This window comes from Sebastes umbrosus, chromosome 14 (assembly GCF_015220745.1).
Source record: "Sebastes umbrosus isolate fSebUmb1 chromosome 14, fSebUmb1.pri, whole genome shotgun sequence".
In the NCBI taxonomy this organism is placed as follows: domain Eukaryota; kingdom Metazoa; phylum Chordata; class Actinopteri; order Perciformes; family Sebastidae; genus Sebastes; species Sebastes umbrosus.
The window spans coordinates 12,319,898-12,344,955 of record NC_051282.1 but is presented as its reverse complement, the minus strand read 5'-3'; the positions used below and the strand labels follow the sequence as shown (position 1 = coordinate 12,344,955).

General features: G+C 43.1%; 1 protein-coding gene and 1 long non-coding RNA gene across 2 annotated transcripts in view; one reads left to right on the top strand and one right to left on the bottom strand.

Moving 5' to 3' along the window:
- ntn1b (netrin 1b) overlaps nt 1–24,083 on the top strand; it is a 59,228-nt gene extending 35,145 nt beyond the window's left edge. The window contains exons 5-9 of the mRNA XM_037793171.1: nt 2,040–2,228; nt 7,632–7,781; nt 10,981–11,034; nt 14,869–14,943; nt 23,535–24,083. Of these exons, the coding sequence (XP_037649099.1) occupies nt 2,040–2,228; nt 7,632–7,781; nt 10,981–11,034; nt 14,869–14,943; nt 23,535–23,854 (788 nt within the window). The 3' untranslated portion in view covers nt 23,855–24,083. The remainder of the gene's footprint in view (nt 1–2,039; nt 2,229–7,631; nt 7,782–10,980; nt 11,035–14,868; nt 14,944–23,534) is intronic.
- Nucleotides 1–25,058, bottom strand: part of LOC119502294 — an 85,716-nt gene that overhangs the window by 27,617 nt on the left and 33,041 nt on the right. The gene's annotated exons all lie outside the window — the stretch shown is intronic.

The window sequence follows — 25,058 nt, the reverse complement described above, 5'->3', positions numbered from 1 at the left end:
CCGATCTTATGAATGCTTCGTGCATGATTCAGCCTAACATAGGAAAAAAGTGACATAGTAGGGAAAACATCACAAGGAGGATAACAATGGAGAATACGGTGCCCAACAGTGTTCAATATTAATAGAATAAGTAATTGTGAAATAACAAATAACTAATCATTTTTAATTTTTACTTCATCATAGATGAAGATATAGAAAAATGGCCTTTTTCCAAACACCAGCTTTGATCTCATAATGGCAATGACATCATTTTTTCTCAGTTTTCTTTCATGTCACTTTTTATTTTATAATAGCATTTTTCATGAGTGTTATCACCTCCCTCTCACCTTTAATCAATTATATGTCCCCGCCTCTCTTAAAGGTAGGGTTGGTAACATTGAAATTCTCATTATATCCCGATAGCAGTCAACAATGCAAAATGCTCTTACAAAAGAAAAAAGAAAAAAATCTGGTATCTGTGGCTTTTGCAGGATTGTAATAGAGTGCTACAGGAATGAGTCCTAAAACTCAGAAATGAGTTAGTATTTTAGCACCTCAGGTTCCCTTGTCTGGAGGTCAGTGGGTTTTTGGAATGTGTTTTTAGTTAGATGCCTGAAATAAGTTCTGTGGTTAACACAAGCTTAAGGGATTTTAATGTTTTGTTCTACGACATAAAATATATCAATAAATATCGTTAAATTTGAAGCTTTTACGTGTCTTAAAAAAGGCGGTTGCTAATAAGTGGCTAAATGAGACTACTAAACGTCATCACGCCGACTCCTCCGCCTTCACAGCCTTGTCGTGTATACTCGCACTCATGCCACCGTGGTGTAGTTCGATTATAGCCTAACGTTAGCCTTTTACTTCTGGTGATTGCATTCACACTTCAAAAATCATAAAGTGGTGTTAATTTGTGGAGATTATCTTGCTGAACAAAACGTGTAAGTATCATAAACGTGTGTTTGCCACAGAGCTTATTTTCTGCAATAATCCAAAGCCCAAAGGAAAAATCCCATTGGCTGTTTGTCGAGGGAACAGACACAATCACTGACATCTCCCTTTATTTAGGTAGCTTAGCCAGTTAGCAGTTGCTAGTTTAAGAGAGGGGCTAAAAGGTGACAACACCACGGTCATTAAAATGGCATGAAATAAAAACATCAATAATTGCATACAAATTAATTTCAATAAAATTCTCATTTTGAATAATAGCATATTATAGTAATGAAATTAGCTTGAATATGTTCTTCAGTTATTTCACAAGTTGTTGGTTCATTTATAAATTTTGCAACATTCATTCATGTGATTATTTATTTTGTGTAATTTTTTATTTATTTTATATTGAACACTTTGGGTTTCCATAAGAGCGGGCTGAGATTGTGGCAGTGCATCCAGTGCGTGAGAAATATGAACTTTGAGGTCAATATTAACGAGTGAAAATAGAAATGACAATAAATCAGCAGTCCCTCAGATGTGTGGGAGAGCGGAAGAAAGTTTTCCTGCCTGACATCACCGGGGTTCAGAGGTTAAATTCACAAGCAGGTGGCCAAGCGAAAGAGAGCCTGAACCAGGACGTTTCTTTTAGAGGCTCCATTATTCTCAAGCCAGACCAAAGCAGGCCAAGCCACGCCATCTGTTCCAATAACCTGTTGTCTGAAAATGACAAACTCTTTCCAGAAGATTGAGACTTTGTGGTGGCTTTCAAGTAAATGCATGTTCTCAGGATCTCAACTGCATTTGGCTCTGCACCACAATTGCAAATTGAAAGGTCTGTAAACATTGTGTGTTGAGTTCATCGCTGTCAAATAACAAAGCTCATATTTCCAAAATGTCAAGCTTTTCAGAAGCTAAGAAAAACAGCTGTGTTTTGCAGCTTGATGACACTGCATTTGGTTTCATGAGTTTAAGAGTTTGGAGTTTCTCAACTGAAGGGGGACTATGTAACCATGCAACAGGAGTGAAAACACGAAAATCAGCATTATGACTAGCTGATCTGTAAAATGTCATGGCAACATTTCTCAGCGTCTCTCTCTCTCTCTCTCTCTCTCTCTCTCTCTACCCAGCCTGCCACTGTAACCTGCACGCCCGCCGCTGTCGTTTCAACATGGAGCTGTACAAGCTGTCAGGCCGGAGAAGCGGCGGCGTCTGTCTCAACTGCCGTCACAACACGGCGGGACGCCATTGCCATTACTGCAAGGAGGGCTACTACAGGGACATGACCAAGTCCATCTCTCACCGGAGGGCTTGCAAAGGTAACAGGAAACAGGATGTGTCAAACGTTGGATGTTATAACATTATCTGCACACAGTCACCAGTATTCTCACAGTGTAACTTTTGTTAAATAGAAGGATTGGCATTAGGTTCAACACTTTCCTCTAAAGTTACGGTTGAGGTAATGTTTTATACACATGCTTTGCACTAATGCTGTTTCCAGTGGGTGGAAAGTAACCAAGTAAATATACTCAAGTATCTATGAGGCGTATAGTGACCGATAACACACATTTAATGAGCTGTTAACTGTAGAATCGGGTGCTCTAGGGCAGTGGCTCTCACCTTTTTCGAGTCTTGACCCCCCCAGAATAATCAGGTTGGTGTTTACTACTCTACTTTTTCTGCAAAACAGTACTTTACTTTTGATATATTAAGTACATTGTACTTTCACTTGATTTTGAATGCAGGGATTTTACTTGTGTACTTCTTCCACCACTGTCTGTTTCACACTTCAGGTATTAAAGGAATTCCTTAAAAAGTTATGGAGAAAAGCGGCCCCCTGTCTTGGTGTCAGTGAACTGACCCGTGCAGCTCCCGAGCTATTTGGGGTCCTCTGTGGATCCCTGACAAGACAAACATAACAAACAGAACGGAGGTGTGAGCTGATCCACTGAACAGAGCAGTGGAAACAACTCGCTAATCGTCCCTCTCCCCCTATTCATACTTACAACACACAGGCACAAAAACACAACACACACACAGGTGTGAGCACATACGTCAGGTGTGAGACCGAGCGGCCGAGGATTAATGTGAGGGGAGACAAAAGCTGAGCTCCTTCTGTCTTGCAGCACCTCGGGGAGTAAAGACAGACTCCGAGGCCCTGAGCAAACAACCTGCTGTCACTCAGGCTATACGCTCACCAGCAAAATATCCCATAGATGCACAAAATACTTGTACATATATCTGCCTGTCTCTGACTATGTGACAGTATGTTTGCCTACAAAACACTGGCAAACATTGAAGTTAATGTGAGATTCTGTTTTTATGCCTCTGCGCTGGACGCATTATTTTTCGGGTTGTCCATACGTACGTACGCACGTCTCATTCGCAAGAACACACATGCAGACCGACGCCCGCCCAAAAACGGCAATGCCTCACCTTGGTGAGGGAAAATGCAGAAGAATTGTCAGCGAGCCAGCAAATAACGAAGCGGCCCGTTTCATTACTTTGTATTCATGTAGTAAATATACAGATGTCAATTAGATGGTAATCTGCATGAGAAATGATGCACAACAACAAAAATTCAGTTATAATAATCATCCGTTTATAGTGATCAATTTGACCCAGACAGATGTGATCACTATAAGCGGTTTCCACTGCAATTAGATTTTGATGGTTAAAGGTCACTGTGACCTCACAAAACAGGGTTTTTGACTTTACCTCAAGAATTCATATGCTAGTTATGACAATTTCACACAAATGTCTAATAGGATAAGATGATGAAGTGATGACATTTTGGACAAACATGGATGTAAACTCCAACTTGACTTGACAATTCTAGTTGGAGGGAAAGTCTATTTATAGTGTGTTAATATGGGGAAAAACATTTTAACTTGTTACTAGTACTTTTAAACAATATTGGATACCAATTACATCTCAAGAAATATATCCATTTCTCTAGTTGTACCGCATACTAATGACTAATGAGTGACTGGGCAGATGCAGATATTGGCGGTCTTGAGCAACATCCATCACTGAGCTATGATTGGCTGGTAACAGGGCCTCGGGGTGCCTATCCTCCGGTGCCCCCATCCTTGGTATACCACTGGCTATTTAAACACAAGGACAGCAACAGGATATTTCCTACTGCATGCCACAACAGTCCTCCCCGCTTAATTCACTCAGCTTGCATGAAAGCATGCGTGAAATGAAAGAAAAGGCTCGGGCAACAGGGCCTACAAAAGCATTTTTTAGAGATCGCTCTCAAACAGAGCGCTGAGATCGATTTGCTGCATGTGGTAGTGTTGTGCTGAACACAAGCTTGATAGATCGTACTTAGCCAAAAAATGACAAATGGTTCTTCGCAGCATTGTTTCACTCCGCCAGCGTAAACATTTTCACAAGCTATATTTGGGGAGTAGTTAGGTTCAGGGGGGGATGGAGTTGGGAGCAGGTTAGTGTAACAGAGGTTCTCACTTTGCCTAATGACGTAGCAAACATCCATAGATCTCTGCAAAGTCTTTCCAAACAGCTGGATCAGTAACCTGAACACTCAAAGCCCCTCTCCCCATCCCTTCATATACCCAGCTCGGTGCTCTGGGATCAAACCCAAACAGCCTGATTGCTGCTTTTCTCCTCAGGTGACAAAAACAAGGCGATGTGACATCAGTTAGAAACCACTATATTTATTGTTCAAATCAGCCAACCATCCCACTCTGCTGTTGTTGGACAGGAAATACAGCGCTGCGCCAAAACACAGCCAGGAGGAAGTCTGCTTTCATTCCCCATTCCTTAACATCCCCCCCTCTCTCTTTCACCAACACTTTCAACAAAATGTCCTCCCAACGATTTGCTTAATAGTTTAGCAAAAAAAAAAATCTTTTCTGCACTATACAGCGCCTACATCTCCAGCGGCGGCGTGGAATGCCTCATGCTTTATTTCCCAGATTAACAACTTCACCCCTCATCAAGCGCAGTGTAAACACGGCTCTTGGAGAACGACAGTGCACGCCCCCCCGCCCCTAACAGTTTGTTTTTTTTCCCCCCGTCCCCTCGTACGTTTGGCAGTCTAAGCCTTTAACTGGGCGCAGCGAGTCCGCAGAGATGAAGCCGGTACATGGTTCACTGCACCGCACGCCTCCAAAACCCCCTCAGCAACCATTCAGCTCCACAGCCCCCCCACAGCCCCACCACCACCACCACCACAGGTTGAAATCAATTAATCTGTCCAGTTTATAGCACCCCCCGTGAAGGCAGTGAGGCTGTGGTTTTGCATTAGTGAACTTTTGAGATTGAAGTGGTATGAAATAGTTATTACAAAAAAAATAGAAAATAGCGTGCTGATATTTTATTGCCCTATAAACGTCATTCAGTCTATCACATTTAATGTAGAGTAAATCAAACACTATGTTTTACTCTCTTAAAGGAGTAGTTTGACATTTTTTAAAAATTGGCTTATTCACTTTCTTAGATGGTTAGCTTAGCTTAGCACAAATAACAGAAAGAGGGGGAAAAAGCTAGCCCGGATTTGTGCTGGTAACAAAATCCACCTACCAGCATCTCTAAAGGCTTTTACACACCGACAGCGTTTTTTTTTTTTTTCTTTTCGTGTGATTAATTCATACATCAATATATTTTTTTCAAACTTTTGTTTTTGTCATGAACACTTTAACACGGAACACTAATATTACGCGATTTTCTGAGCTTTCGCACTGCGAATAAAGGCGTCAACTAACCAGGTTGAGTTGCGGTTATATTTAAGAAACAACAACACAGAGGCTCCATAGTCCGAACCAAGGCGGCAAACTTTATTACTCCTTTCAACCTTGAAAAAGTCAGCGCAGACCAGATTCACTCCTTTTGTTCTTACCTTTCACAATAAAAGCCTTAGACATATAATATTCACAAGCGAGTATTTTGCATTTTCGTGTTGTTTCTTCGTCACGCCCCTGTTGTGTAAAGGCCTTAAAGCTCACTGGCTAACACATTATATCTTTTATGTTTAATCAAATTATAAAGTGTTGACACATTTTTTTAAGGGGTGTTATGAGCCAGACCATTTCTTGGCTGAGAGCAATATGCTAAGCTAAGCTAAGCAGCTCGTGTCACATGTCACAAATGTCAATGGGATTTTGAATGACGTTTTCTTAGATTGGGAGCAGAACCTATATTTTTCTGTCCATTTACAGTACAAATCCACTTTATTAGTCTGTTATCAGCTCATTAAATGTACGTTATCAGTCGTTATACGCCTCATAGATGTGGGTCAGTAGGGGCCTGCTACACCTACTACATTGTAAAAGTGAAATCAAATCTTAAAAGCAAAACGTTCTAACATGTAAAACTGAATGAAACGCTACATTTTGAACACAAACAAAACAGCTTGTTTAGGTTAGGCAACAAAACTACAACTTCCCTAGGTTTAGGCAACAAAACCTTGGATAAGTTTAGGGACAAAGATCGGATTTCGGCTTAAAATGACTACATTTGAAAAGTGAAAGTGAAACTTAAGCTTGCGAACACAATGACAACTACACAATGTTGGTTCCACATTGCATGCAAACCCCGGTCTCCTGGGTGAGAGTCCTATGTTTTATGTATTTGTAGTTTGCATTAAACAGCCCTCCCTCGTTTTTATGTAAGGAGCGTGCTCGTGTTGAATTCTCAGAGGAAATGAAACAATTCACCATTCTATTTCATTCAAAACAATACACTTGGAGGAAGCTTTTACAATACAAATCAAGTAGAAGAAAAACAAAGAAGTTAGACCTTTTTTTTTAAAAGAAAAGATTTAATAAGCAACTCTTTATGTTCATGAAACTCCATAAATTCCAAATCAAAGCAACTCCAACCTCCACTGGACCACTTCAAGCACATTTCAAATGACTCTGCTGGTACATATAACACATGCAGGGCTAATAGGGAGGCTGGGCTTCCACTTCAAACACACTGGCTTTATGGTAAACGTTTGGCAGAGCACACACACACACACACACACATGCACAGAACGAATTTCTCACATTTAAACGTGCGATCCTCCCAACTAACAGCTTAAACAGACTTTGAAGTGCGTTCCACTCGTCCATTAATGGGAAACATTATTCAGGCAGTATTTGCAAAGGAACTCTTTGCCAAAAAGCTTTACATTGGAAACTCGATCTGAAGAGCACACAGTCTGTCTGATCACAACGGTGCAGAGGACACAAAGCCTGCTCTCAAGAGGCTCAAAGACACACGCACCCCTACGCATAACACATACCCACATGCATCACACACACAGTAGACCGGTACTCTGCGGTGAGGGTGAAATACCATAATTAATCAAGTTATTTACTGTTCTGCGTGCCTTCCAGGGCAGACCTAATGAAGAGTCCCGTGGTCATTATGGGTGGAGGGAAGCAGTGTAATTTGATTGAGGTTTTATGCTGGTGCAGGGCCCAGTTCCCCATCTGTGATGGTCTGGAAGGAAAAACACAGCCCGCTCTAATGTGAATGATTTCTCACTAGGTTTTCGTGTGTTGACTTTTTATTGTATGGAATATGTAGAGTCAGCAGAGGGCAGGGCAGAGACATGCTGTAGTCATTTGAAAGCCGATATGTTTGGTAAAGGCACTGGTTTTGTAAACCACTCATGTTTTCATTTTTCAAATCACAAGTTGTTTACTTGTGATTTGATCTGGCTTGATGTTCTTGTGTGTTTTTCCCTCTCTCCTTTCCCTCCATAGCATGTGACTGCCATCCAGTTGGAGCAGCAGGGAAGACGTGTAACCAGACAACAGGCCAGTGCCCCTGCAAGGACGGAGTGACGGGGATCACCTGTAACCGCTGTGCCAAGGGCTACCAGCAGAGCCGCTCCCCCATCGCCCCCTGCATCAGTAAGGCCCACTTCTACCACCTTTACACACAATGACTGGACCCAGAGAATGCTAATCCATGTTAACAACCTCTCATAGGGCATCTGGTGCAACTTTCTAATGAGCTTTATAGTTTATGAATAGGTAACTGACAGATTTATTAATGGTTAAGAAATCATTTATATACGCGTTATCAATCTGAAATAATAAGCCTTTCATATGAAAACTTTTTCCAAGTTGTGAAAAACCCTTTGGCTGGCTAGCACTTTGCCTCATCATGCATCAAGAGTGATGTAAATACATTGATTAAGGGTGAATATAAAAGGAGTAAATCATGACAATGTTTTAAGTAAAAGGTTGTGGGTTCCTCACTTTCTAATACGCCATCAAGATGGGGAAGAAATTGATTACCCTATGTGTCGCGTTTTTCTTTTTACGATTTTGAAATAGATTTTTTAATGCCAGAATCAATATATTTGCTTCGTTTGAGTCTATGCGGAGGTAGAAGGAAGTTAACACTTTTATTGTTGTAGTCAGAATAACGTGACGTCATATCTGTTCCGTATCAGTCAACCAAAACAAACCGTAGCGAGCCGAGATGCGAAAGTAGAAAACGGTGGAGGGCCTGCGTTGATATGACCGGCACCCTCACATTGTAAATACAAAGTGGTAAACACTACACATCCAGTAAAGCATGGAAACACTTTGGGTTTCACACATTGCAGGAAAAGCAGAGCTAGACATCATGGCTAAAGCTGCATGCTAACTCTGTCATGGACAGGAAGCGTTATCGTATTGTGGTAACGTGCGGTCACGCTAGCCGTCACTCTCATCTCCGTGATCAAATGGGCCGATGCTATAACTGTAGAGCGCCCATATACTGACATTTATGTTAAATGCATTCAAACGGCCCCGATGGAGCTGACCATGGATGTATAAAGAGAACGGAGCTGACCAGAGAGCTAGAGATGGACTTAGTTGGCAAAGTTAGCGGAAGTATACACGTGTGACTACGTCCGGTTTTCAAAATAAGGTGTTAATAAACAGTACTATATACAAAATACATATATGGAAATAAGATTGCTTAGATTATACTGTATTAACCGGAAGTATAAAACCTTACACGTCCCTTTATAAAGTAAAAAAGAAAATACCACAAATTTTTGAGGGAAATTTTTAAATTTTTAATTTTTGGGTTGCTGGAAAAAACTTCAGGACATCTCTGACTACATACATGCTGAAAATCAAAGATTTGTACTGTAATAATTTAGATATTTTCCAAAGTAAAAGTCCCTAGAAATGTATGATTAAACTTTTTCCCATGGTCTAGTATTAAAAAAGTTAACAAAAACCGCAATAAATCGTAATATCGAATCGCAATACTTGTAGAATCACAATACTTATCGAATTGGCACCCAAGTACCGTGATAGTATCGAATCGGGAGATGGTGAAGCGTCCCAGCCCTAGTAGCTTAAAGCCAGCGCTAGATATGCAAGAGGCTGATAGCCACTAGCCAAGGGGATTTTTGGCTACCCCTAAATGGATTATTACTAATCTTTAAAGAAGCTTATAAACTCTTTATGAATCATAAAATTCAGCTACATCTCAAAGCTAAAAAAGTTAGGCAAGTCACAATCACTCCCTGATTTTCTGTCGCTGTTCTGTTTATGTCTCCCTGACATTTTGTTCACCAATGTACACCATTTTGTAGAATAAAAAGATATCGAGTAGTTTTCTGAGCTAGAGAGCCTGCTAACGGTCAGTTGTCAAACTCGTTGGTTTATCTTCATTGCTAATGGGACAATAGGTTCATACAGTTTATTCAAAAGATGCATTTGAATAACAGTGAACCACCCATTCCTCTTTTGTGGAGGACGTTGAATAAAAGTTGATGGTGAAGCACAGCTAATGAGCTACAATGGCTTCCTCCTTGTTGAACTCTCCGGCTCGCCATTCCCTCAAAGGTCATCTCTGTCAAGACAGCTTGCTATTGGACAACGGTGGAAGTTCATGGGTCAAAGTTCACCAAAATTGAACAAGATGTGAAAAATTCACAGGGATTTTCTTTACCCCTGCAAGTGCATCCACTAATTGTGGGAGTTCCATCACAATTAATCAATTTTGAATTGCTGGTTTGACACTAGCAAAGCTAGTTTAGCCAAATCTATGATACTTCAACCACATCAGCGAAAGAAAACCCTCAGAGAACCTCAGGACAGGAACTGAAAAGGACATGCTTGTTATGCATGAATTCATGGCGCACACTCATCTCGTGTTATTTTTAAGATATTTTGGATAGATATTTGGCTGTTTAAACCAGAGCCTGGATAAACAGACCATTAGAGGTTGCCTAACATGGCCTTGTGTGCCTCCAGCACCGTTAACGGTCCGACTCGCAATAAATCCCCAGAACGAGTCCAAGGGAATGATGGCTGATATGTTTATTGGCTGTATCTGCTGCCTGCAGATTCCAGGCCCTCGGCAATAAACGCCAACGCCTCACAGAAACAGAGATGGGTCGCTAGTAGCTGCTGTAGCTAGGAGCATCAAGTAGCTGGCTGGCGTGGACAGATAAGATAACAGTGATGTCTGGGAGGACATGTACACACTAACAATTGTCCACTATGTTACTGGGAATGATATTTCTGATAAAGTCATGTGAGGTAATTGGACATGGTCTCTGTGGACTTGTTTAACCGGAATTCACAACGATAATTTAAACTTGTGAACCTGCTGGAATAGGATTTCTTTAATTTTGTTGGGAAGGTAACAAATGTGGTGTAAAACTTGGAGGAAATGGGGGTTCCTGGAGAATATATTTGGTTTCTCGTATATTTTTTTGAGATAATGTCTTTTGGTTTTAATAGCATGATATTAAATGTTTGTGATATCTAACTTCCTGCCAGCACCGACTTTAACAAGACCGGCGGCCTTGGCTCAATATACCACAATCAGGGGGGGAAGCCGAACATTAATAGGAAACTCACAGTCTTGTTACACGTTTTTTCAGCACATCTGCGAGTCAAAATCAGCTGTCTTTAACAAGACATCCCATTAAATCCATCCATAGGTACAATTCATATATGCTCTGAGGCACATTCTGCTCTGAGGAGAATAACCAGGAAATGGAGCTACATATATTTCTCCATCACATTGGTTTTATTCTGTATGCATTGCAATATGATCACAATGTAAAATCTATTCCTCTCTTTGTCACAGAGATCCCGGTTGCATCTCCGACAGCAACTTACACCAGCTACGAGGAGCCGTCAGGTGAGGAACACAGTACACATTCTGCTGATTTTACGACAATAAAACAACACAAAACATCTCTTGAATAAAACTGCAGTCAGTAACTTTGAGCAAATATGATAAAAAAACGTTATTTTTATAAAACTGTCATTATATCCTGACAGTACTGCACATTGTTACTCCCAACCCGTCAAATACCACGGCTTGGTCAGTGCCCCTCGGCATCGAAGACCGATGCACGGGGTACCCCTTTTGCGTTACTTTTGGACGGACCAGGGATGGCGTGTTAATATACACACGTTACATGCAAAAGTCCTTTCAAAACAAACTTCCGTTTTCACAGGAAGTTAGGTTTAGGCAACCAACCACTTAGTTAGGGTTAGGAAACAATCATGATTGACGTTAACTTCACTGACTTCCGACTCACGTGGCTGACAATACTAACGACTCACATGACTAACGACTCACGGGACTGACGATACCGATAAGTTACTCTAAAGACTGACGTCACAAAATAAGTCAACATTACTTTTAGTTTCACTTGGGACACAAACACCAGTCTCCTGGTTGAAAGTCTTGTGTTTGTTTGACTAATCCACCTCCCCTCCCGCCTGCCCTGAGCGGACTCTCATGCTTTTAATACTACGTCACTTGCTTTGACCGTTGAATAACGCCACGGGTGGGTTTACATTGGAGTTAAGTGAAAGCCCAGTTTGTCACATACTGTTGCTAAAGGGTGCCTCCGTGCACTTACCAAATGGCGGTAATTTACGAGTTGGGAATTAGAACGGGTTGAACAGTAGTGCATGAGACAGATAATCTGAAAAAAATGATGTTCCTCTGTTTCCTCCTGTGCTCCTAATGACAAATTTCACAGCGCTGAGGGAAAACTACCAATCAGAGCCGAGCAGTCATCCACAGAGCTTTTAGAAAAGTGACGAATAAAAGTATGGTATTAAGATTATGAATGAATCATTTTAAAATTTTTGGCGGGTCCAAAATGAATGTTTTGTTTATTGCTGTGGAAGATATCTAACGTTTGGTTCCCACTTCTAACAAGGCTTGTGCCTGGCAACGACTTGTTGTGAAGTAAATGCAACGGAATGGGGGAGGGATAATGCAACATATAGTGGCTGAATGTAATCAGTGTTATCAATAGTAGTGTACTGTTTAGCTGTAAAATGAGAAAGTTTGCTCCGGCCGGTGGGCAGGGCTTGGCTTTGGCTCGACTGTTTTCAACATGGCGGCCGGGTCACAAACTTTCTTATTTTAGAGCTAAACAGTACACTAAAATACATCCTCAATGTCAGGATACCGTTTTATAAAAATAACTTCTTATCATATTTGCTCAAAGCTCCCGATTGCAGCTTTAAAGTCCTATTTTTATACCTTCAAGCTCAGTTGTGCAATTTAGTGGTATTGCTCTTTTAATGTGTTTTCTATGTTGTTTAGTTATCGTGTGCTTGATATTTTAATCACTGTGCAAATAAAGTAACCGCTCCTCCATACATGTAATTATGTGTGCATTTCTAGCACATGCGTGTTTTTCCATCCATCCACAGTCTCACTCCTAAACCACACACATCAGTGAGGTATAAGGTCCGCTGATGTAAACTCCAGATATTTTGCCAGCGCTCCCTGCGGCCTCGTTGCCTGTGTATTCCCAGCATGCCCAGCAGCCTCCCCAGGGTTTCAGCCCTAATCTGATTACATGCTTCATTTGCACCAGTTTGTATTTCAATCAAGGCTGGCTGCGCCGACAGTGAAGGCCTGCCCGACCCCATTGTTGGTGTGCTCTGACAAGGGTCTCCATGTTGGGCTGCTGACATTAGACGATGTGGGACAAAAATATTTACCTGCAGGTTTTAATGGCTTGTTAGGATGATTATTCATAAATGTAATAGACCAGCTAACAGGCTGTAAACCTGTTGCCTCAGCCGTACATTACAGTATATCAATTAGTTTTTACCATGATACAGGTTTGGTTAAATAGGCTGAGTCACCTCTGATCATCAATCAGTGTCTGATGAGAGTGGCGCCACTGACTTCATTCAGCTTTGTTGTTGAGTCCCCACTTCCTACTATAGCGCCTGGCGAGGCTGTGTGGAGTTTGGACTCCTGTCAGAAACTCCACACAGACACCACCCTCCAAATTAGGAGCAGTGTGGTCCCCGGGGACCCCCACAGAATGAACGTGGCACTGCCGCAGAGACACACACAAAGGGGGCGTTTGTCCTCGCGGCGGGAGATCGGACCTTAATGAGAGCCGCGGGTGTAATGGCCCCAGCGCAGCGATTGCGCTAAGGGGGCTAATGGGCAACGTCAGCTATCAAAGGGAGGTATGATAAAGGCCCCCAGGGGCCGGCGGGAGATAAAGAATCCCCCCCCCTTGCCCTCGGCACTTCATTTACATGGAAATCAGGCGTGCTCGATATGGACTCGTCAAATTCATTTACTTTGGGATTTCCTCTTTTCTTATTTCTCCCGCCACCCCAGAAAGAAGCCAGGCATTCCAACCAGAAATGCTTTCTCTACATACATGAATCCTCATCCCACGTCCCGAACCGCTCTTTTTTTTTTTTGAGAGGGAGGAGAGGGGCGTTTTTTTCTTCCTCAATCATTACCCAGGCAACCTCATTCACACGGAGTATAATGGGGAAGAAAGGGGAAGACTGGACAGAGGGCTGGAAGAAATAATGAAGTTTGTCCATATTCAGGCAAGCTGAAAGGTCCCCTCTCTCTCTCTCAACTGCCCCCCCTCCTTTCTCTTCAGACTGCCCAGCCCAGCTTTCCCACCCCTCTCCCAGAAAAAGAGCACAAGGCTTATTGCTCTGGGAGAGGCGGAGTGGGAGGGAAAGGGGGGGGTAACACTCAGAGATGATCTGGTTCCAATTTGTGTCAGTCAGTGGAAAGTGGAGGGAACAAATGATTTCAATTTTCAGCTTGGCCTCTGGTCCCACCACCAGCTCCCTCATTACAAAAGGTACCTGGCGCAGTGACAGAGCGACAGCAGCGGCCATCGATAACGCCCTTTGGCAGGTACAGGTACATGGCCCATAAGGGATACGACATTAATCATAAGTCTGTGAGCTTCTTTCTCTGGGGGCCATAGAACATTTAGTCCAGTGTTAGAGTATTCGCTTTCTCGACCTCACGTGGCTTAAGCTGGGGACACACCAAGCCGACATCAAAGAACTAGCGGCGACAAATGCCTGTTGAGTCACCTCACTGCCACGACTACAGCCGACGGCCAGTTAACACGTACGTTGTGCGCCTGCGTGACATGAAATAACTCTCCACACTAGCAGGAGGCGGTAGTCTGTATTCGTCATTCAAAAAGGGGAAACTGGAAGACCGAGGACTGCGGACATACAAGCGGTTGTTATGATACGTTCATGAAATAAAGCGGCGTTTGCCGACCATTTTCACACCACTCGTGGCCGACCGTCGGCTTGGTGTGTCAGGGGCTTTAGATGCAGCTAAGGGTCCCTGCTAATTTTTGGTTCGTCACTAGCTAATTTCCCGCCGTGACCTCCTTTTGTGCAGGGTTGACCTCTGTAGCCCTCAGAGCTCACACAATGCATGCCAGGACACTGACGAGGGAGCAGGCTGGAGTGGAAAAGTGTATTAAGAGTGTGTTGGCAGACACAGGAGGATCTGTGTAAGCTATAACCCGTTTCACAGTGGCACTTTGAAGGCATCTTCGACACCCTGGGGGCACAAATAGTGTGACACATGTAAACTCCATCCAGCTGGAGCCAGGCCTGATGATGCTGAAACACATTTTTCTTGTTATAGGAAGCGTTTTATTATGAAATTAGCTGTCTAACTTTCCCTCTCTCCTCTTCTCCCTAGATTGCGAATCTCACTGTAAAGCCTCCAAGGGAAAGATGAAGATCACCATGAAGAAGTACTGTAAAAAAGACTATGGTGAGTGAGTCCAATATGCAGGAATGTGTGCCGCCAGACGTCAGCCAGCAGTCGAGAGGTCAGATATCTCAATTAACCAGACCCCGAGCGAAGCCAATCCACACCCTGGTGCTGGTTTTGTGATGACTTACTTTACACAGCCTGAGGCCATGTCCGCTAATACAGATTCATATGGAAACACATCTTTGTGCTTCCATACACATAAAGCTGACAATTCCCACCTCTGGAAAACTGAGGTTTTCAAAAATGTTGAAGTCTGGACAGGGAGAGCTTTTCAAGACAAACGACAGCCAACATTCTGTCACTTGTTCGTTTTGCATGTTGATCCAGCTGATCTGATCACACAGTAAACGTCTTTTCATTAACATATCTCTCTTTTTCTGTTGTCAAACAACTGCAAGAGTATGAAACAGAGAATCAATTGGGGGTCTTTATGCAACTATTAAATGCTTTTGCAGTCATATGACAATAGAAATATACTTTAAAGACAGGCCAGTCAAAACACCTGTATTGTGTGATCACTCAGCTAGTGTGAAACACAGATCACAGAGAAGGACGGAGGCAACAGAACAGAGCTTTAGAGGTGCTGAAAGGTGGATTTTGTACGTTTGGACAGAGCCAGGTTAGCTGTTTCCCCCTGTTTCCACTCTTCATGCTAAGCTAAGCTAACTGGCTGCTGGTTCCAGCTACATATTTACCGTACGGAGATGAGAGTGGCATCAATCTTCTCATCTAACTCTTGGCAAGAGAGTTGAACTATTCCTTTAACTGAGGACAAAGTGGAAGATTAGAATGTGTAAATACTAGTATCGCATGAGAAAAGCCGTATGTAAACGACAAAATTTGATAAAACTTTCTCAATTGCCGAAACATTTTTTTACGCTTGCTTGAGGTGTTTTTTGACGAAAAAGAGTTAATGCGTTAAATGGATTATGGAAACGCCTTTGCCGAATACATGCTGACATAGTGAACATTCAACTCACATGACTGATCATCTGTTTCCGCTAGGGATGGGTATCGGTACTCGATACCTTTAATTAAAGGGACTGTATGTAACTTTTTACATGTATGAATCATTTTTTATTGCAAATGAGGGAACAGGTTGAAACCTAACCTAAAAAATTAGACCTTCCGCGACTTTCTGTGTTTCCTCTATCAGCCTGTAGACTGCTTTTAATGTGAAGGACTCGGGCTGGTGTCCCAGCGTGTGCTAACTCTCTTTAGCGCAGCTACAGGCATAGCTAACGATAGCTTACAGTTGTTTAGAAATGGAGTCCGCTAACGCAAACAAATGACCAGCCTCCACCACAAATCAGACTCCAACATAAACTCCATGTGACTGACGTCGGCGAAAACTAGGATCAACATAGGTGGGTCCTTCGATTCATGGAGGGAGCTCCGTTCGGTTTTAGGTATCAAAACGGACCCCGAGCTAGCAAAATTCCTACTGGACAGGTAAGCTAATATTACTGCCAAGCGTGTGAAATATATAGTGCTATACTAGTGCGATATATCACGTTCAGTCTTGTGCTTGTCGCCTCACTGTTTTGTCTGATGCTGGCTCGCGTCTACGTAGCGCAAGCAACAGGACGCTGTCTGTCGTTGAGTTTACAGCCACCAGGGTCACTGTTAACAATCAATTTCTGATTCTTACATTGAGTCCCTTTGAGGTATTGACCACAACAACCCAGTACCAAGTAGTATTGAAACTTCTCCAGTCAAACGATAACCGCACTCAGTCCTTTTTGTGCTCAGACTATAAAAACATGACTGTTTTGCTCGCAGTGTGTGATTGGCTCACTACCGCCGCAGCTGCAACTGGCATTTTTAGTTTCCGCTGTCAGCGTCTTCTCGGATATTCCCATAACGTGCAAACGCTTGTCTTCGTCTCCGAACAGTATGAAACATGGCCACTACTAGCTGACATGAAAGAACAATTAAAACTTGCCCAATTGAAACAAATTCCTGAAGACCGCTCTCTATTTTTCTCACTTAGATGGTTAGATTGCCAAGCCGACTTGTTTTGTTTCCAGTCCGCAACTTCTACTTCCTCTTCTACTCTGTTTACTGGTGGATTACAGCCACGCATAGCCTAGAGCGCCAAATTCTGACCAAACTACGCTGTAGCCCAGTTTATTCACTCCAGACCAGTTGATGGAAACGCGCCTAATTCGCATTTATTTTTTTTGTGACATTTCAAAAGTTCGCTTAAAATCCGCCTGACAAATTAATGGAAACATAAATGTGTCATCTTTCCTTCGAGGATTGCCTAAGATGTTGGTGTTTATCCACTAAATGTATTGTATTGAGTAAAAGCCTGTCCACTTCTCCCGCCCTGCAGTCCCTCTTCTGTGGTCAGTCATAAAAGAGTCAAAGTGTGGATGTCAGAACTATGGTAAGAGGAACAGACCACACAAGTATGTTGGATGGATACACTTTGTCCAACCCAGTCAGCCTGAGGCATTTGGCAAAACTTTTAGAGTAGAGTAGTTATAGTGCAAATCCCAAACTAATAAATGAAGCCAAAACACACACAGCAATCACATTATGTTGTCAATGAATCCACAGAACAAGTGGAGCAGCTGAAATACATCTAACAATGCAGTGCCAGGTAAATAAACGTCATATCACAGGGTATGAAATGATATATTAAAACGTTGGTTGGTACCACCACAATAAAGCAAAGACAGCTGGGTCTCGCAAACTTGGAACAAGAAGGACATTTGATTGATGATGCTGATATTTATACTTCAAACTAAAACCACAACAAAGCAGAGTATCATACCTGTGAGTCCAATACACAATGGGATATAACAGAGGCAGTAGTAGAATACTTTTTTCATTGCTCTATCCCACTGTGTAGCTCTACTTTCATCAAATGATCCACTGCGCTCTTTGGATTTTCTGCACCATTAATCATTGCAATATAATAGTTGTGGTGGATCCACATCTGTACACCACAGAGACCAAAATACCCTTTGTTCAAGCCAATGTTAAATGGGATATAGTCTTGTCTCAGCCAGGTTTTTGCAAGTACTGTATCCCCTAAAAACACAGTGATGGTGTCCACAGGATCCGTCCTTTCCACACTTCCCATTCATTGTCTATGTAAGCAGCTGTGCAATGCATTCTGGTAGCGTGGCGGCACGATTCAAGAGACGGGGCGTCACATTTGCCGCTCTTCATTCGCATAAAGTTGAGATCTAGGCTACTTTATGCAAATCAGGGGCGTCCAACACAACTCGCGGCCTCTGGAAACTCCAGAAAAACTTTTACATTAATCGTTGTCAATCTAAAATAAAGACAGATTCAGCAACTGCATGGCTTATTTCTCGCATAAAATGTTTTCAGAAACACATTTGGGTGAACTATTTTCGAAATATAAGAGAAAAAAGTTTCCAAAAGAGCCGCCATGTTGGTTTCGGTTTGAAAGCTGGGACCAGCAACCAAAGAGGGAAAGCCTTCATCCAATCATATGTCTAGTGGCAGCCCATCAAGCGTCCGATGCTGGGAAGCGAGGCGATCCCTCCAAACCCCAAGGAAGAACGCCGCGGTACTACAACTTCTGTGTCAGTTGTAAAATGCACCGATAGCCGAATCAGAGTTATTTTCCTTCCTCCGTTCATGTGAATGAGGCCCAGACCGAGGCTGGAGCGAGGGCTGGGAGGCGGAGTTAAAGGAAACACTACTGCGCCTGCTCTATGGGCCCAATGGATGCGGAAGATCGCCGGATGATCCGGGTACTTTATCACTCGGCAGTCAAGCCCTTTTGGCTTCATGCGCCAATGAGCAACTCTCATAGGAATGAACAAGCGCCCTCCTCCAACACTGTATCCAGTTCTTTTTATACATCCATGGATCCCCAACATCCAAGAAACGCCCCAGTGGACACGTACCTTCAGAGTGTGCTTCTGTAAATAAAACCTCCATTTTTCTTGTTAAAAAGGTTCGTCACTATTAGCTCAGCTAGAACACTTCCTGCTCCCCTCATGTTTCTTTCAGGCATGACTAACTTGTCTCTCATTCAAAATCATCATCGCTGAAACTTCACTTCATTTATAGACTTCAAACGGCATCCAACTGAAAATTGGCCAAATATATTTTATTCCCCCTTACAGTTGAGTAGACAGTAATTCAGGCCATTTGTTGAGGTTTGCTAGAAAGCCAAACACCGCCATTATTCATATTTCCTCTGATTTAAATCTTAATCATTGGAGCTGAGAAGGGCTCTGCGTCTATAAATCAGTCGGGCTGATTCGAGCAAAGCGGGCGGTTCCTGTTGCTCTCCTCTGAAGTTCCTCTTAAAAGCCTGGAAGCAGATGATTCTGCCTGAACCGCCCTGACTGAGGCAGCACGGCAGAAATCATTGCTTAGCATGCGTTCCCTCTGCCTCTGCCTCCTCGGCCTAATTCATTTCTCAGGCCTGTCGCCTCGCTTTTGTGGGTCTCTTCTCTTCTTCTCTTCGGGGGCCACAACCCCCATGTGTGAGTGGTGGTGCAGGCCCCCCGGGGGTCACGGGAAGGGGCCCCTCTGTTTAAACACAGTTGTGCGCTCCGCCGGCACCCAGCATTCCTCGGGGCACAAACAGGTGGTAAATTAGGCAGACGGTGACGGATTGCCACCCCCGGAGAGAAAGAAATATGTTTTGTTTATTCAATTTTTGTTTTTCATCACTGCCGTAGCTACGGAGACGGGGGACACAAAGGGATTATATTCTCGCCTGACACCCTCCTCTGCACACACGCACCCTCCCCTCTCCCTGCCACCCCAAAGGACAATGAATCAAAGGGCCGCGTGTTTACCGACGCTCCGGGGATAGCGCTCAAAGAGCAGGGCCCCCCCCGGCCACCCCTCTGTGCTCACCCAAGGGTAACAGGTCCCTGATCATTCACTCAGCCGATAACCAGAGGGGACAGGGGCCTCAGTGCGCTAATTAAGCGAGCTCTAATTTCATTAGCCCCTTGCTTGTTGGTGGCATGCGGTGTCAAGCTGCAGCACACTGCCCAAAGAAGATAAACCCAGCTGGAAGTTTGGCTGCGATGGAGGCTCGGGTTGGCAGCCATTGTGCGAGAGCGGGATCATCTCACACTTATCTCCTCTCTCTCTCACCGTCTCACCAAACAGTGTCAGCATGCACTGTTTTGTAATAGATTGTTTGACCCCGTCTCTCTCTGGTGTCTATTTAGCTCAAACCGAGTGGCAGAAGGTGTGTGTGTAAATACACCGCGCAGACTGAGAACACACTTGAGAAAGAAAGGAAAAAGAGGCAGACACCGACAGAGAGACTGAGCCTGTAACCGAGTCTCCTCGGCCCTGGATAGGAGAGCGCTATCTCCGCTGGATTCTCACGCTGCGGAGTTGGATGGGGCTCTGGGAGCAGAACCCGGATAGCTCATGAGGTCGGAAACACATCCCGATTCTCCTGGAACTTTTTTTTTTCAGTGGCTGGGAAGACAAATAGTGGCCCCTCCTCCCTCCCCCCCCTCACACACCCTTTATGTGTCTGGATGAAGGAGAGGGCTGCAGTGAATGGCGGGGCTGTGAGAGCTCGCTCTACTCAGCCCAACAAACCTTCTTTCTTCTGAAATTGTGTGCAATTTGCTCACACCGTGCATTGACACACATACTCAAACACCCCACTCCTCCGGTTCTCCTCATTCTTGGCAGTAATCGGTGGACGAGTGATGAACACTGAAAGTGATCATGTTCAGCCAGAAAGGCAAAGAAAAGGCTGACTTACCTAGCTATCTGAATAAAATGAGAAGGAAGTACACTTTGGGATATTACTAGATACTAAGATAATGAGCAAGGTAAAAGCGTGTTATAAGAACAGCGTTCTTGCTTTAGGCGTGTCATTTGTACGCCATGTAGTCTGTACTGACTGCAATGTAAATGCATCTGCAATAATATGCTACACTCAGAGCTAGTGATGTGGAATAAAAAGCAAGAAAGACCGCTTATGGCGGACGGGTCCAACAAACACAGGACTTTCAACCAGGAGATCGGTGTTCGAGACCGGTGTTTTGTTTTGTAAGTTACAGTAGTGATGATTATGACGTGTTTTACGTACATATTTTACTTAGATTGCGTACTTATTTTACCTTTTGGTCTGAAAAGTGAAGCCAATGCGGAAGTGCCTAAAACATGCATTCTTTCTAATAGCCAGCATGGGGCAACCTATCTGGTTGCAAAAAGAAATCAGATTGTATAGATGTCTATGAGAAAATGAGCCTATTTCTTACTTGATTTATTAGCTCAGTAAACATTTGATTTATTACCATTAGATAAACATGAGTTTATGGTCTCAATCGCTAGTTTCAAGTGTTCTTCAATACAGCATGATGTTCATTTAGTAAATTACGGTCCCATTTAGAGTCAAATAGACCATAAAGCAGGGTATGATTTAGGGCGTGGTTACCTTGTGATTGACAGGTCGCTACCACAGCGTTGTTCCGTCTGGGAGTTGTCCGTGTTTTCGTCTTACAACTTTAACCCTTTCACGGTGTTTTCAGTTTTCATGTCTTATTCAGCATTCAGTTGTACGTAGCTCCACCCTCTCGTGTCACCTCTGGTTCCAAAAATACAATATATACCGCCATATTCACGCCTCTACGAGGCAAAACATGACAATAACACGCTATCCTCTGGTGGACAGGTGGGTCTATTACACGCTTTGGCGTGATATCGGGTGGTATTATTATAAAAGTATTTTGTAATGTGTGACCCTTGTGTGTAGAACAAAAAACGCAGGAATTGCTTAAACATTGAAGCATTGTTAAAGCATTAAAGGAGTTATTGATAGAAGATAAATTGTTACATATCCAACTGATTGTTTGAGTGCATCTTGAGTCTTTCCCATCATCTAATCCAATCTTCAGATTCGATTATTTCTCACAGTTGTAAGTAAGCCCCCCCCCCAGACACACACAAACACACACTTAAACGTTAATAGCACATTCCTCGCTAAACCCACGGGGTAAAGCACTTCACTTCAAGCACAGATTAGCTCTATCGCTGTTGAGCTGTTTGCCTCCTGTTGCGATCACAGCGATGAAGCAATCGCTGCTCCGTCTGACGGAGAATCCGTGCAGGGGAGCTCTACTCATTTCCTGGTATGAAAATATCTGTTACAAGTGGTGTTCCAATAGTTACCAGGTTTGGCTTGATTTAGCCCGAGGTCGTCAGTGTTCTGATATTCAGAGTCCAGCTTAACACCTGATAGACCAATTGGAAAGGATTTGTTTCAGAAGTTATATTGTTAGCAGATGCTCCATTTTTCTCTATAAAAAAAAAATCTCTTTTGGCCATTTATGTTTGCAATAAAGAACCTAATATCCACCTCCTCAAACTCAAGCCTGAAGGAAAAGAGTTTCTCTGCCCCTCACATGGAAGTGTGCTTTAACATGTTCTCCGCCGGGTCCCTTTGTGCTCGCACAGGGAGTGCTATGGCAACTGTTGCTGTAATAGGGAGTATGCTCAGGAGCACAACGAGGGAAGGTCATAGGTCAGAGATGAGGGGAGGGACCAGTGACACGCAGCAAAGTCAGCCATTTCTGGGTCACGTTTATACGGGACGTTTTATTGGACCTTTTGTACAATGTTGTATAAATGTGTTGGCATCTGTCTGCCGGTATAGTTTATGCCAGTGGTTCACAAAATTATTTTGGCTGATGTACTCCACAGCTCTGTTAGATATCACCACTACTTCATGTTCTAAATGTGTTCATTTGAACTGATTTTAAAATGGATGTTATTTAACACTAGTAGATATTGATATGAATATAGATTTTAAAAAAATGTCATACCATTGATCTGTCAATTTTTAGGTCGGTTTGGTTTGCATTCTGACTACTGCCACTTGGAGTGGCAAAACTCTTTATCCATGACTTAGTAATAGCTAACTATTAAGATCTCTGCTCACTTGCTAACACTCAATTGCAACATGTGGTGTTCACATGTTACAGCTGATTCAATATGTGGACATTCTTTTCAGGGGTAATCTGATTGGTAATCATGTGTAGAATCTGCAGGCAATAAGACGAGATTAGATATCGGAAGCATTCTGGCTTCCGTTTGTAGTTCAAGTAGTATTGACCAATCACGTTCAAGCAGGTTTTGCAAGTAAACAGTCCGTGTGGAGAGCAAAGGAGGCAGAACGCATTGGCCAAAATTAGGACTAGGTATTGGTACTCAATACCTTTAAGGTATCAACCGAAATAACCCGGTACCAAGTGGTATCGAAACTTCTCCAGTCAAACAATAATCAACAATCGATCCTTTTTGTGCCCTGATCTAGAAAAAAAATACTATTTACATGGTTTTCTCGCAGCAAATTACCGCAAGCATTCTTCGATTTAATATGACTTGTGATTGGCCCACTACCACAGCAGCTACAACCCATTGACTGCCTGCACACGGCTCTGAACCAAGTAGTTTTGTTCCCTAAACCTAAGTTGTTTCATGTGAAGACGGATGTTTATTTTGAAAAGACTGTATGCATGTAACAAGCGGAAATTGACACGTGTTGCTGGACATAATATCATACCATTGTATCATGTAGGTGGTTTAACCTTTCTCTTCTCTTCCACCAGCGGTCCAAGTGCACGTTCTAAAAGGAGACAAGGCAGGCGAGTGGTGGAAGTTCACCGTCAACATCATCTCCGTCTACAAACAAGGTGAGCACCGCATCCGCCGCGGGGACCAGCTGCTGTGGGTGCGTGCCAAGGACGTGGCCTGCAAATGCCCCAAGATCAAGCCTGGGAGGAAGTACCTGCTCCTGGGTACGGACGACGACTCCCCCGGGCAGAGCGGCGTAGTGGCGGACAAGGGAAGCCTGCTCATCCCTTGGAAGGACCTGTGGGGCCGCCGGCTGAGGAAGTTCCAACAGCGCGACAAGAGGGGAAAGTGCTAAAAGTCGCCGGAGAGGAGAGAAAGAGAGAGGGAGAGGTGGAGGAAAAACAACATCTCCACTGGGATAAATGCAAGGAAGAGGAGAGGAAGAATGGAAAAAATAAACTGGAAGAATAAAAAGATAGAAAGACACAGGTGAAAAGTTGGAGAGATGGTGGAACGACTGAGTGCTGCTGCTCTGAGTTGGAGCGAAGAGATTAGTGTTTTTTAGGAACTTTTGTGAAGGAGCTCATTCTACAGTTGTTCTGTTTCAAGGTTTGTTTTGTCGTGTAATTGCAGAGTTTGCACCTAATGTTACAGATATGTCACACCCTGACTATTTTACCCATGATGCCGTTGTTTTTTTTAAAGTCCCTAATTCAGTCGTTTTAAAGAGCAACGCACCTACTGTATCACCCTTTTGTATTTTACAGTAAGAGGATCTATTTCCACTGTGCTGTGTAAAGCATTATCTAGTTAAATGAAGATGGCATAGAGGGACTCCACTCATGTTTGATAAGTCGCTCTTGTAACCTGCCAAACGTTGGATGAACGTTTTCAACAGCTAAAATTATAAAATTGTGAAATTGTTCTGTGGAAAATATAATCGGTGCCACTTTGCCCGAGAGCTCCCTGCTCATATGTGAGTGTTACCTCAGTGAAACAAACGGTGTTGTGGGAACAAAATGCCATAATGACCCTCTACTTATTCTGTGTAATGATCGTATTTCACATCACGGGCGAGTCTGTGCTCGGCGCTTATCGCTATATCGACAGTATGTTGTGGTTGTGACCTCTGCAATGTAAAGTAACCATACGTGCATACATTATTTTTGGTAGATGATGCCGTAGCATCAACTAGACGTAGAGTAGTCAACCATGCACTTATTTTTACTAGTCAAAGGTTTTAGAACATATGAGATATGTTCACAAAGAAGAAATTCTGTACCATATGATGCAAAAAAAAGCTGTATAGTTCAAACCCTGCTTGCCTCACTGATGACTGCTCTGTATGGACCGATGTTTCTGGTTGACAGTAACAACCCCGCTCAAATTCAGTTCAGTTATTAAGTCATTAAACGGGCGTTATCAGTTATAAGCCCGGTAGATATGGGTCAGTAAGTGGCCTGCTACACCAACCAGTAGGTTTTATCATTTAATCACATGGGCGATCACTAAAAGAAGGAATAAAAGAAGATGAAGGTGACCTTTATCGACCGTAGTAA